This window comes from Eubalaena glacialis, chromosome 3 (assembly GCF_028564815.1).
Source record: "Eubalaena glacialis isolate mEubGla1 chromosome 3, mEubGla1.1.hap2.+ XY, whole genome shotgun sequence".
In the NCBI taxonomy this organism is placed as follows: domain Eukaryota; kingdom Metazoa; phylum Chordata; class Mammalia; order Artiodactyla; family Balaenidae; genus Eubalaena; species Eubalaena glacialis.
Genome location: NC_083718.1, coordinates 183478434 through 183492961, shown reverse-complemented (window position 1 = coordinate 183492961; position 14528 = coordinate 183478434). Strand labels below are relative to the sequence as shown.

The 14528-nt window shown below is 45.3% G+C and overlaps 1 protein-coding gene across 1 annotated transcript in view; it reads left to right on the top strand.

Moving 5' to 3' along the window:
• Positions 1 to 1493: 1493 nt before the first annotated feature.
• The window catches only part of FHAD1 (forkhead associated phosphopeptide binding domain 1), a 146212-nt gene continuing 133177 nt past the window's right edge, over positions 1494 to 14528 (top strand). The window contains exons 1-2 of the mRNA XM_061184091.1: positions 1494 to 1575; positions 5799 to 5905. Of these exons, the coding sequence (XP_061040074.1) occupies positions 5813 to 5905 (93 nt within the window). The 5' untranslated portion in view covers positions 1494 to 1575; positions 5799 to 5812. The remainder of the gene's footprint in view (positions 1576 to 5798; positions 5906 to 14528) is intronic.

The window sequence follows — 14528 nt, the reverse complement described above, 5'->3', positions numbered from 1 at the left end:
GCTGAAGGAGATCCCTGGGGGAAGTGCCTGGTAGGGAGAAGAAACAGTAAATGCAAAGGCCCTGAGGCAGAAATGTGCCTGGAGAGTTGAGCCTGACCCTCTCTGTTCCTCTGAAGTTACCACTCAGGGCCCCGGCCTCTGTGGTCACTCCTCATACTTTCCTAGGGTCTTTCTGGTCGAAGGGAACTAACCCAGGCAGAATCTTCCAGGCTGACTGAGGGCCTGGAAGAGATTTCTAGGGACAAGTTCTGGGAGGGCTCTACGATTCAACTGCAGGGTGGAATAAATCCTGAGGTTTTGCCAAGCTTTTAACAAATGCACAAGGAATTTGCAAGAATGCAACAAATTCATTCCTGGACCATGCTCCAGAGCTGCTTAATCAGAATCTCTGAGGTCTGTGCCAGGGAATGTGCATTTCTAAGAGCCTCTAGGCATTTGTGAGCATCTTTACCATATATTCCATCCCATATCGATCTCCATGATTTTTCTCTCTTATATCTTCTTCTAATTGACTAGAGTGGAGTCTGCCATCTTTCATCTTTCTTAGATGAATATTTTGAGTTTGTCTTGGGGCACCTTGTCAGTCATTTCCTGCCAGGGAAATGAGGTATTCTGTAGGTAGTCAGCGGGGCTGTTCTGCTCCCAGGCAGAAGGGGTTGATCTGAAAAAGGTGACATGGGGTGAGAGGAGATAGTTGGGATTTGCATGTCTTCTCCACACGCTCCATCCCCCAAGTCCCGTGCCCATGGTGGGGGGGCTTCTTAAGGATCTGATCCAGGTCAACACTGGGGCCACCGTCTGACACTTGTAGGGACTCAGGTGATGTTTGTAGAAGTAAAGAACACATGAATGAATAAACGTGAGTTTTGACAGGGAAGGACAGGAACAGTAAGGTTGTGGGCTTGTAAATACCCTTTCCCTAGCACGTGGAAGAATCTTTCATTCTTTCAAAATTGTTCCTTCCACCCCACCCATCTCCCATTTCCACCCCCACCCCCAGAAGTGATGGTCCCTCCAGCTTACTCTATTTTCTCCTCCGCAACTGAGAGAACTAGCGATTCGGTTGGGACGGGGGTACTAACCTACAAGCGTCTCGTGGTTCAGCTCCATTACCCTCCCACGCCTGACCACCCCCTCCTCAACGCACCTAGCCTAGAGCTAAGGTCAGTAGGAAGGATTCTTGAGTCTGCTCCTTCCCCGCTGTAAAACTTTAGGCTACTTCTGTGAACACTGAGCCTGTTTCCCCATCCTTCAAACGGGGCTGGAGACCTCTAGGCGGCAGGTCGGGGAGGGCTCGCAGCGTTGCAGCGGGCTGTAATTGGCCGAGTGCTCCCCGCGCACCGCCCCTCGCCCTCTGGCGCCGCGCTCGCCACGCCCCTCATCAGCTCGGCCGGCCGGGTGGCGTTGCCGTGGCGACGCGCGTACACAGGCCGGGCCGGCGCGCGGGCTGCGGGCCGCCGGCTGGAGACTCCGCGGGAGCGCGGCCTGGCGGCCTCGCCCACAACGGGCCCGGCGCCTCCCGAGCGGTCAGGGCTCTCGGCGGAGGACGGGGCGTGGGCTTCTTCCTCTGGCCAGGTGAGAGCGGCACGCGAGGAGGAGGCGGGCGGAGACCTGGGCCGGAGGAAGCCAGCCCTGCGAGGTCAAGGGCGTTGGGGTAGGCGGGGGACCCGGCCCCACCCGAGTCCGAACTCTCTGATCCAGGCTCGGGTCGCCAGGAGCACCCCAGAGAAGGTGCCCCAACATCAGCCGTTCCTTCCTAAGTGCAGCCCCTACCTCGCCCCGCGAGGTAGCCAGCACGGGAGCTTTAGGCCTCTCCTGGGCACCAGCTCTTGGATGTCCTGGGGGTATAGCTGGGATTAAGAGAGGAACCCCTGTTTCCCCTGATTTATGGACAACACCCACCCAATGGTCAGAGACACACACCCACACACACACACACCCCGCCCCTTACCTGTACTCTCCTTCTTTAAGGAACTTTGAGGCCACTGTAAACGTCAAAAGAAAGTTTGCTCCTGTAGCCCAATTCTGAGCCATCCAAAGTGGTCAGGGGGAATGCAGATACTGTGCCTGGTGCTCCATGGCACTGAGTAAGAACGAATTCACAGAGCTAAACACATTCAAATTACTTTTACAGTGTTTTCAGGCAAGGAAGTGATGCACAGGGCAAAATTAAGGTGGAGAAATATTGTCCAATCCAAAAGCTAAAGAGATAGAATTTAGGTTTTCCAAGGAGTCATCTAAGATAGATACTGACAGGAAACATGAAAGGTAGTTACTATCAAAGCTTCCTAGCTAGCTGGCTGTACTGACTTGCTTTGAGGTGTCATTTGTATTTTCATTCACTCAGCAAGTGTTTACCAAGCACCTACTATGTGTCAGGTGCTGCCCCCCCCCCCCCGCCCCCCGTCCTGGAGAAGGGGTAATGCACAGAACTGGCAGGAACTGCAAAGGGTCTGACGTTTTACCCTGTTTGAAAGTTAGTAAGTTAGCCTGCCCAGCTTATAGTTACTGGCAGAAGACAAGAGACTCCTGGGCCAGAAACAAAGAACTTTATTACTCACAGCACAGCCGACATAACAGGCAGCCAGAGCTGCATATGCACATTGGTTCCGGTTGCCCTGAAAGTCCCTCGGGGTGGTGCAGAACAGCCAGTGTGGATGCTGTGCCCACAGTGGGTCTGTGTCCCAGGTAAGGAACTCCAAACTTAGGAAACCGCAATCTTTGAAAGGGGCTGCTAGCAAACCTGCCCAACTTTTGCCCCAGGAGGAGCCGTTATCTCTATTATAAACATTACCTATATCCTCCCAGGCTGTTTGCCATACAAGCATCCTTGGAAAGTTAGTGCAGGACAAAATCTTTCAATGCCTTTGCTCTGAAGATGGGTACAAACACAAAATACCCATGAAGAATCGCTTCTTAACAAAATCAACACAGTTCTTGTTTTCCAGGAACATGTATCTTAGTGAAAGAGAAACAAACAGCAAACATAACTAAATAAAGGAACAAGAACATGTCAGAGAATGATAAGTACAAGGAAGGAAACACAGCAGGGGAAAACTAGCAGGGGAGTAACATGACTGAGGGTGCCTTTAGCCAGAGTGGTCAGGTGGTTGCCCCGAGGGGGGACATCTGAGCAGAGAGAAGACCCCAGCCTTGGGGACGTCTGGGGTGAGAGCTAAAAAACAAATATGCGCATGATCCAAGTTTAAGTTTTAGATTAGTGGCGTTTCCTGTGGTTTTCCTGCAGAAGGGACATTTCTTGAAAGTTTACATTTTAGATTAATTAGACTTGAATGTGTTGCTTGATAACATGGTCCTCTGCAATTGAAGATTAATAACTGAAGGCAACAGAGCATGGTTCTTTGGGAAGAGGAAATGTCTTTTCCCCTATATACATGACAGCGAACTTAATAAAATTTATTTCTCACTATATGAAAGCATCAATATTTGTGGGACATCCACAGGCCTCAAAGTTTACAAATATAAACTATCCTGCTTATTTTTATTTCTCTTACCCCCAGGTAGGGTCTCGTCTTCCTTTCAGAGGATAGAATGCTGGTTTCAAGGACTTTCTTTTATTACATGTCCCAAGTGTCAGCAGACAGTGCAATTCCCCCACCCCTACTCTGCCCCACCAGCAACAATGGAGGTTTGTACACTGGTTACATGCAAAGGCCCAGAGTCGTCACACACTTACTATTGTGTGACCTTAACTTCTCTGAGTCTCAGTTTCCTCATTTGTAAAGCAGGACAGTACTGACACCTACCTTGCAGGGTTGTTCTGAGGATGAAAAGAGGCCATGTGTGTCAAAGGATAGCCCAGTGCCTGGCACTTAGTAGGGATTCAGTGATGAAATGATGATGGAGATGTTGATGGAAAGCAGAGCCAGACTGGAGACCCTCTACGGTCATACCTAGATGATTTTTGATTTTATCCACAGTCTAACAACTTCACACTTCAGTGACCTTTCAGTTGAAAAGAGACTTTTGGGACTTCCCTGGTGGCTCAGTGGTTAAGAATCCACCTGCCAATGCAGGGGACACGAGTTCGAGCCCTGGTCCGGGAAGATCCCACATGCCTCGGAGCAACTAAACTAGTGCGCCACAACTACTGAGCCTGCACTCTAGAGCCCGCGAGCCACAACTACTGAGCCTGCACTCTAGAGCCTGCGAGCCACAAGTACTGAAGCCCACGCACCCTAGGGCCCGTGTGCCGCAACTACTGAGCCCACGTGCTGCAACTACTGAAGCCTGCACACCTAGAGCCCATGCTCCGCGACAGGAGAAGCCACTGCAATGAGAAGCCTGCGCACTGCAAGGAAGAGTAGCCCCCGCTCGCCGCAACTAGAGAAAGCCCGCATGCAGCAACGAAGACCCAACACAGCCAAAAAAAAAAGGAAAAAAAAGAAAAGAGACTTTCTTTGACATGGCATTGAGATGGATCATAATTCAAATATATGAATTATCATCATCTTGGAACCTACTGAAGTCACTGAAATTTTTATGTTTTTAAAAACATGTATAGGATACTTTGAAATGCATTAAAATATAAAATGGATAGATGGGTAGATATGTGATAAAGCAAATATAGCAAAATGTCGATTGTAGAATCTAGTTGGTGGTTATATAGAAGTTCACCATCCACTTCTTTCAACTTTTCTGTGTGTTTGACATTTTCATAATAAAATGCCAGGAAAAGATATGTACAGAGTCTTGACTGTACAGCCAAGCTATAATCTTGATATTTTGTCTTTGGAAATCATTTTTTTTTTCAACCTAAATATATGAACGAATGTGGTGACTTAAAAAGAAAGTATCTTTTTTTTTTTAAGAGTTTTTTTTTTTTTAATTTTTGGCTGTGTTGGGTCTTCGTTTCTGTGCGCGGGCTTTCTCTAGTTGCGGCGAGCGGGGGCCACTCTTCATCGTGGTGCGCGGGCCTCTCACTGTCGCGGCCTCTCTTGTTGCAGAGCATAGGCTCCAGACGCGCAGGCTCAGTCGTTGTGGCTCACGGGCTTTGTCGCTCCGCGGCATGTGGGATCTTCCCTGACCAGGGCTCGAACCCGTGTCCCCTGCATTGGCAGGCAGACTCAACCACTGCGCCACCAGGGAAGCCCAGAAAGTATCTTCTAATGCCCATTTCCTTGATGACTGACTCTTCCACACTTTAAGAAGCTCTGTAGAAGCTGGGGTTCCTTGAGTCAAAGTTCAGAAGCCCAAGATTAATAACAGTCATAATCACAGTAGGACAAATGGGTGTTTAGTGTAGCAATCACCATTCTAGATGCCTCACATTTAATCCTCACAAAACTCTTTGGGATACGGAGTATTATTAGCCCCATTTTACAGATGAGGAAACAGAGGCATAGAGAGAGAATAAGTAACTCACCCAGAGTCACAGAGCTAGTAAGTGGTGGGTTAGTAACGCTGAGTACTTGATTCTGTCAGATAACTAACCCCAAACTAAGCTTAATGGGAGGTGGAGAGCGGTTATCAGTGGAATTCAGATTTTGTTTAGGGTTTTTTTTTTGCTATTGCTTGTTTGTGCTCTGAGTTACATAAAGGATGTCCTCTTGTGATCAGAACCAAGCTCATCTATGCCGGATATCACTGTTAAAAAGACAGTTTTTAAAATGTGCGGAATTATAATTGTGATCATTGTTAAATCCAGCTATCCACTCCTACCTCTGCTGACTTCTCCTTTGGACATTATGGTGTATTCCATTCATTCTAAATATGATATTGAATAATTAGAGGACTGTATTTCTCTAACAAAATTGTTTTCTGAAAACCTTTTATAGGGAAAGCAGAGAGTATGAAAGCCTATCTAAAGAGCGCAGAAGGCTTTCTTGTCCTGAATAAAAGCACTACGATTGGAAGGCATGAAGATTCAGACCTTGTTTTAGAGGTAAGACCTCTTCCTACCCAGTCCCCGACACTCCCTACCCCTCACACCACCAAAAGTCCTTACTGTTCTGTGGACTCCAATCTCTTCTAAAGCACAGCCTCTGGCTAACAGTCCCAGCCTTCCTCGGTGGGCCACCAGTAACCAATCCCCGCATGTGCTGGGTCTCCCTGGCACATGTGGTGAGAACGAGCACGGTGCAAAGTGCGATGGGCCCTCTGTCCTTTGCTGACTGTGTCTGCAGTGTCCCACCCTGATGGGGCGGTTTGGAAGGTGGGTGTAGAGCTGATGCTTGACCTTCACCTGCTCTGCGGCTGGCAGCCACAGCCACCTGAAGTGCCCAGCTTGAGCAATGGCCTCTCGCCCTTTTCAGAGCTTCTGGAGACTGTGGGCCCCTCGGAGCCCTCCCCCGCCCCCACACCTCCAAGTAGGAAATCAGGGTAAGCCCCGGGCGTGGCCTCAGCGCTCTCTCATTTCATTTCATTCTCTGAATTAGCTGTGGCTTGGCCCACAGTCCCAGCTCATTGACAGCCAAAGAAGTTGGAAGAAATTGTAAGTAAGGAATTATAAAAACAGTGGCTTTGAGCTTTTTAAAATTTTGAAAGGGGTTAAAATATTGAAGCAGAAAGAGAAATGCAATGGAATCCCTTTTGACTGTGAAAGGGAGACCTCTCTCAGACTTCACTCAACAGATTTTTTAAAACTTTTTTATTTTGAAATAATTATAGAGGCACAAATAGTAGAGAGAATGGCACGAAGCATGTGTGGAGCTCTGTGCCATTTTATCACGTGTGGATTTGTGTGTGGCCATCAAGATATAGAAGTATTCCATCATCAGAGATGTCCCTTGTGATACTCCTTTTATAGTCACAATTCCTCCTCGCACCGTCGTCCCCACGCCCCGACAACCACTAATCTGTTCTCCGTCTCTATAATTTTCATCACTTATGTATGACCTTTGCGATTGGTTTTTTTTTTTTTTACTCAGTGCAATGCCCTTGACATCCATTTAGGTTATTAGCTTGTTCTTTTATTGCTGAGTAATAGTCCACGGTATGGACGTATCACCTATGTTTAACCATTCACTTTTTGAAGGACATTTTGATTCCATTTGGGGCTCTTACAAATAAATCTACTATAAACATTTGTGTACAGGTTTTTGTGTGAACATAAGTTTTTACTTCTCTGCGATAAATGCTCAGGAGTATGATTGCATGGATTAACATGTATGTTAATATATATTCGGTTTGTAAAGAAACTGCCAGGCTTATCCAGCGTGGCTGTACCATTTTTCATTCCCACCAGCAATGTATGAGACACATCCTCACCAGCAATTAGCATAAACACTGTTTTTCATTTTAGCTGTTTTAGTAAGTGTGTAGTGGTATCTCATCATAGTCTTAACTTGCATTTCCCAAATCGGTAGTGATGTTAAATGTCTTTTCATGTACTTATTTGCCTTCTGCATATCCTCTTCGGTGAAATATCTCTTCATGTCTTTTAAGCATTTCTAATCGAATTGTTTGGTTTTTTACCATTGAGTTTTGAGAATTCTTTATGTATTTTAGGCATGAGTCCCTTGTCAGATAGATGGTTTGCAAATATTTTCTCCCATCCACAGCTTGTCTTTTCATTCTCTTAGCAGACTATTTCACAGAGCAAAAGTTTTAACTTTTGATGAAGTCCAGGTAGTTATTTTTTTCTTTTATAGATCATGCTTTTAGTGTCATGTCTAAGAACATGCCACCAAGTCCCTGACCCTGGGGATTTTCTCTTATGTTTTCTTCTAAGTGTTTTATAGTTTTATGTTTAAATCTATGAACCATTTTGGGTTCACTGTTGTTTATGATGTGAGATTTAGGTCAAAGTTCACTTTTATTGCATGTGGATATTTAGTTGTTCCCAAACCATTTGTTGAAAAGACTATCCTTTCTCCATTGAATTGCTTTTGCAAGTTTGTCAAAAATAATCTGGCCATACTTTCTATGGGGGCTATTTCTTAGTCCCCTATTATGTTTCATGGATCTAGGTGTCAGTCCCTCTACCATTATGACACAGCCTTGATTACTGTCACTATATAAGTCTTAAATCAGATAGAGTGATTCCTTCCACTTTTCTCTTCTTTAAAAAAAATTTTTAACCTCTTCTAGTTCCTTTGCCTTTCCATTTACATTTTAGCATAAGTCTGTCTATATATACAAAATATCATGCTGTAATTTTGATTGGAATTATGTTTAATCCTATATATCAATGTGAGAATAATTGATATACTCCTACATTGTCTTCCAATTCATGAACATGGTATATTTCTCCATTTATTCAGTGTCTCTCATGAGTGTTTTGTAGTTTTCAGCATACAAGTCCTGTACATGTTTTGTTAGATTTACACTTAAGTATTTCTCTCTTTTTTTTTTGAGTGATTGTAAGTGGTATTATATTTTTAATTTTGGTGTCCACATGTTCATTGACAGTATATAGAAATACAGTTGATTTTTGTATGTTCTTGGTATCTTGCAACCTTAACTGCACTTTCTTATATAAGGGCTTTTGTAGATTTCTTGGGATTTTATACATAAGCAATCATGTCATCTGCAAATAAGAACAGTTTTATTTCTCCTTTCAGAAAAGGAGATCTGAATGCCTTTAATTTTTTTCCCTTGCTTTTTTTCCCTGGTTAAGACTTCCAGGACTCTGTTGAACAAGAGCAGTGTATAAATCTTTATATTCGCTTGTTCCTGACCTTAGGGGAAAGCAGTCAGTCTTTCACCGTTAAGTACGAGGTTAGCTGTAGGGTTTTTATACATGTTCTTACGAAGTGAGAAATTTCCCCCTTTATTCCTAGTTTTCTGAGAATGTTTACTGTAAACTCAACAGATTTAAAGATAACTCCATGAACCTCCCCGTGAGATTCTCCTCCATGATGTGGTCTCCCTTCAAGGACACAGAAAATCTGTGCAGTGTGCAAAGTGGGAGGAAAAAGAAGAAGAAGAAGAACTGTAGTTTCTTCTTTATCCTAACAAGGCATAGATTTGGGGTAGTTTTATTTCCTGTCTGGCTAAAGTAGAGACAGAGATCTCTGTTTTGAACCTGACTATGATATTAGAAAACTGTAGTAATTTTTAAAAGCACAGGCTTTGGAGATAGACAGACCTGGGTTTGAATCTCATTAGGCTACTTTGTGGCTGAGGGACTTCAACCAAATTACTTAATCACTCTGAGCTCATTTTCCCTGTCTGTAAACCTCTTACCTCACAGGGTTATTCTGAGGATTAAGTGAGAAATGCACATAAAGAGCCTGGCATGTGGTGCTCAGTAAATGACACAATGATCATTATTATGGTCTCATAAAACAGAGACTGAGAAGAATCCTCAGAGGGGCACAGGGTTGAGATGAGGATCCACTGACATTAATAAGCCATTTGGAAAAGGGAACCAATGAGGACAGTTATTAACTAGACAGAAATTGAGTTGCATTCATTGTATAAAAATAATTGACTGCTTACTGCTCCTCGGACTTAGCTTAAGAAATACGTCACTGCCGCCAGCTACAGTCACGTTGATTTATGAAGGAATCAGTTGCATTTCCAGAAGCGCGAGCTCATTTTGGCTCCCTGGAGGACAGGTGATACATGAATTGCCAAGCGTTTGGGGGATAGACTTTTGATGGGCGCTCTGTCTTCTCTTAGACAAATCATCTTCCCAAAGCTTAAATGGGTTTGGGAGAGGAGGTTTGCTCTGAAGAGGGGTGTGGGGACATGGGTCCATTTTGAAGAATTGAAACCTACAGACATGTCAACATTTTCCAGTTTTATAAAATAAGACAAGGTAAAAATTGCCCCTCTGCTGACTTCATTGGGCCTTTCTGATCAGAAGAATCACCCCTGATCAGCTATGAGCCATCCCGAGGAATAATTCAGCAGTCAATTTATAGTTTATGTTATTGAGGCCACTAGAAGTCATTCCACTAAATAAAATTCAGGGATATATATTAATAAAAAGTCATCCTTGCAATTACCCAAAGGTTACATCTAGCAAATAAAAAAGATTGTTTGTTTTATTTACCTGGATCAATCCTAAAGAATAGGCTGACATGTTGTTTTGACTGTTGGTATCGTAGTATTTTGACATCATTTACTCTTTCTGATAATGGAAGGTAGTTACATGCTTCTTGTTTTTAAAAATTGGGAGAAAGGAAAATATAAGGAAGGAAATAAAAGTCACTTGTAATCATTTGGCTCAGGGAAAAATCAATATTGATATTGGCAGGGTTTTACCGTCCAGACTTTTTTTCTATATCCTGTAAGGAGTTTGGTTCCCTAAAGGCAATAGGAAAACTGTTTATAGCCAGGCGAGTTAGAACTGTTTATAGTCAACAGTGATAACTGTTGTTATCACTAATTCATTGCACAGTATTTACCCAGAGCCTCAGCACCGAGCCAAGTCTAGGGGTACAACGATGGCAGAACTGGACATGGTCCCTGCAATCAGGAAGCTGCCAGGACAGAGAGAAATAAGTCAAATGATCCCACAAAGGTGTAACTAATTCCATTCCAACATTGGGGCTGTAAAGGAGAGGAATATGGAGGACAAGGAGGACTTAATTAGACAAAAGGAGACGGGAACGGCATGTGCAAAGGCCCTGGGGTGGAAGAGCGTATTGTGAGCCCAAGGGACTGAGAGAAAACCAGGGCGTCCAGAAGTCAGAGTGGGAAGGAGGAGGGCTAAGTGACAAGTAGGCCTCCTTCATGTCACCATAAGGGTTTTGATCTGTATCTGAAAAGCAATGGGAAGAAGGCTTGAAGGATTGTAAACAAGGGGGAGACCTGCCAGTGAACATCCCGGCTGCTGTGTGCAGACGAGCCATCAGGAGCTCTATTCACAATCTCCCCTCTCCCATTTTGCACGGCTCAAATGCCTCAGCCTTGCTCATTTCACAGCTAAACCTTGCGAGTTATAATTTATATGATTTGATGTGCCTTGTAAACTGTAATTTTTAGAGTTGGATATGGCTGTTATTTAAACTCTGCTGAGAAAGGGGCTCAATTCTTCCAGAATGAAGAAACACCAAGCCAGTGGTTGTTGGATTTTCCATATGTTTAAGAGTAGTTGTTAAACATGAGCTCCTAGACATTCTGGCCCAGTGGGTTTGGGGTAAGACCCAGGAATCTTCACATTTATATGCGCCCAGGTTCAGGTGGGGGGAACGGAGTGCCCTGGAGTTGGTTCCAGGACCACACTTTGAGAACCCTTCTTGATCAGCAGTGCTTCTTCCCTTCTGATGTTCTGGGAGCTCCTGCTCTTGTGTGTGTGTGTGTGTGTGTGTGTGTGTGTGTGTGTATGTGTGTGTGTGTGTATTATTTCAATAAACTTTGTTTTGAGGACAAGAGAAGCGAAGTTTAAACAATGAAGGGCTGACTGACCCTACCCCCTCCCCAGGGACTCCCCCAGTCCCACCCTGGGGAGGTTCCAGGATCCCTAGAAGACTGAGCTCCAGGACAGCCCAAGTCAGCACAGGGCTGCAGCTGGGAGGGTGGAGATGGAGGAGAAAAAGAAAGAACAGACATGACAGGGGGATGAAATGCTGGTGTCCGCACCTCCACCCTCGGTGGTCAGTGTCCTGCCAGCCGGCTCCTTTCTCATGGGTGGAGCCATCTCTCCAGCCTGTGTCAGCCCTTCTCATGTGGGATCTGAGGGTCGTGAAGCCAGACTGATCTCACACACACACACCGGATCCCACACAGCCAGGTGACTCTCGTGCCTTTTCCTGGCTGCTGCCAGGTCTGGGCTGCCTCTCAGAAAAGAACCAGAGCCTACATCATAATCTTGTTTATTATTATTAAACAAGGCTGCTGGGATCGTCCTAGTATTTGTATCATTTCGCGGACGTGCAGGTATGTCTGCTCTGTCAAAGGACACATACAGCTGTAACTCTGATGGGCATGGCCAAATTGCCCACCAGAGGTTTCCGGATGTGGTGTCCTGCCAGCAGTGGATGCCCGTCTCCCACTCCCTCCCCAGCCTAGGGTGTTGTCCACCCATTGGATCTTCACTGATCTACGGGGTGAAGTATGGTACCTGTGCCATTTTAATTCACATTTCTCTTATTCTAAGTGAACACCTACATTTTGAGACATAAGCTGACAGGTGGACTCTCTGTGGGGAAACCCACGGAATGAAACAGGCCTGGGAGGGTGCACTTGCTGGCTCCCCATCTGCGTCCCGCTTGTCCTCAGCCTGGGTCGTGCTCCCGTCCCACCCCCTCCCTCACCCCCACCTCACCCCTGGCTCCTCCCCAGGTGCTCCTCGCTCTGGGGGTTCACCTATTTGGTCTCGCCAGTCCTCAGGGAATTTTTTGTCCCCTGTTTGGGAACTGGCGGCTGATTTCATTGGTCAGTTCCCACCACAGCAATTGATGGGCCTAGTTTCACACCGGCAGATGGAGGGCTTCCAAAAGGAAAAAGTTCAGAGGAAAGGGCTAGATCGTGATCTCATTTTTCTCATTTTTTTATTATGGTAAGATATGCATAACATAAAATTTACCATCTTAACCACTTTTATTAAGTGTACAGTTCAGTGGCATTAAATATATTCACATTGTTGTGCAACCGTCACTCCCATCCATCTCCAGAACTCTTTGAATCTTGCAGAACTGAAACTGCACCCATGAAACAACAACTCCCCATGCCCCCCCATCCCAGCCCCCGGCAACCACCATTCTGCTTTCTGTCTCTATGACCTTGACTACTCTGGGTATCTCATGTAAGTAGAATCATAACAGTATTTGTCTTTTTGTGACTGGCTTCTTTCACTGAGTATAATGTCCTTAAGGTTCATCCATGCTGTAGCATGTGTCCAAATTTCCTTCCTTTTTAAGGCTGAATAATATTCCATTGTGTGGATTCACCACATTTTGTTTATTCATTCGTCTACCGATGGACACTTGGGTTGTTTCCACCTTTTGGCTGTTTCAAACAACGCTATGAACATGGGTGTATAAATATCTCTTCAAGCCCCTGCTTTCAGTTCTTTGGGATATATACCCAAAAGCAGACTTGCTGGATCATATGATAATTTTATTTTTAATTGTTTGAGGAACCTCCATGCTGTCTTCCATAGTGGCTGTACCAATTTACATTCTCACAACAGTGCACAAGGGTTCCACTTTCCCTGCGTCCTCACCAACACCTGTTATTTCCCTTTTTTTTTTTATAGTAGCCATTCTGATGGATGTGAGATGAAAGAAAGATCATAATCTTTTGAATAGCATACATAATACAAACAGCTACAGCATACATTTATGGACTACTTACTGTATTTCACATGGCTTTATACATCATCTGTGTATGTTCTGTATATATATTTATAGAATTATATCCTCAAAACAAATCCTGTGCAGGTGAGAACTACTATTATCATTATTATCCTCATTTGAAGACATGGAAATGGGGCTCAGAAAGGTTAAGGAACTGGCCCAAATCACACAGCTAGTCGGGGAGGTGGGGCTGAGTTTCAGACTGAGCTGACTCAAGCTTCTAAAAAAAGAAGCTTCACTTTTTGAGTGTAAATTTAGCTTTGGGAACATCTAATATCTAATTTGGAAATTCTCAGTAAGTTAACTGAGATAAGATAATTGACTAAGCTAGGGAAATTCCACCCTGTGGAATCCAGAATGGGGGTTGTCAGTGAAATGTTAGATGAATGGCCTCGTGATCCTCATTCATGCAACAGACTGAGGTGGCGCCATCTGGGGGGGATTTGGGTCAAGAGGAAACGTTGACCTGGTGCTTTCCCAGGAAGAGGAGCATCGGGGCTGTTAAGTGGGGGCCCAGCAAGAACCACCACTCATCTGTCCAATCCAGCCAGAGTAAGTTCTCTGCTTATAAGGACTGGTGGGATTTGATTAGTCCCACCTGGATAACCCAGGATAGTCTCCCTCTTATTTTTTTTTTTTTATTTTTATTTTTTGGCTGTGTTTGGTCTTCGTTGCTGAGCACAGGCTTTCTCTAGTTGCGGCGAGCGGGGGCTAATCTTTGTTGCGGTGCACGGGCTTCTCATTGCAGTGGCTTCTCTTGTTGCGGAGCACGGGCTCTAGGCGCGCGGACTCAGTAGTTGTGGCACGTGGGCTCAGTAGTTGTGGCTCGTGGGCTCTGGAGCGCAGGCTCAGTAGTTGTGGCGCACGGGCTTTGTTGCTCCACGGCATGTGGGATCTTCCCGGACCAGGGCTCAAACCCGTGTCCCCTGCATTGGCAGGCGGATTCTTAACCACTGTGCCACGAGGGAAGTCCCTAGTCTCCCTCTTTTAAGAGCACTGATTAGTAACCTTGACATCTGCACAGTCCTTTTTGCCACGTAATGGAGCATATTCCCAGGTTCTGGGGATCAGGGCATGGGCATCTTTGGGAGACCATTCTGCCCACCACATTAATACTACCACCTGACTGGACCGTTGCTTTGGGACTGGTTTGAGAGCTTTCTGGAAGAATCAGTAGGATCAATGCCACAGGCCGTGGAGAAAGATGGCTGGATGAGCTGGAAGGTGATAATACCATTACCAAGAGGGGAGAAAGCAGGATTGGCTGAGTGAGCGCCTCAACATCCAGGAAGCAGCCAGGTAGTTTGGGGCCTG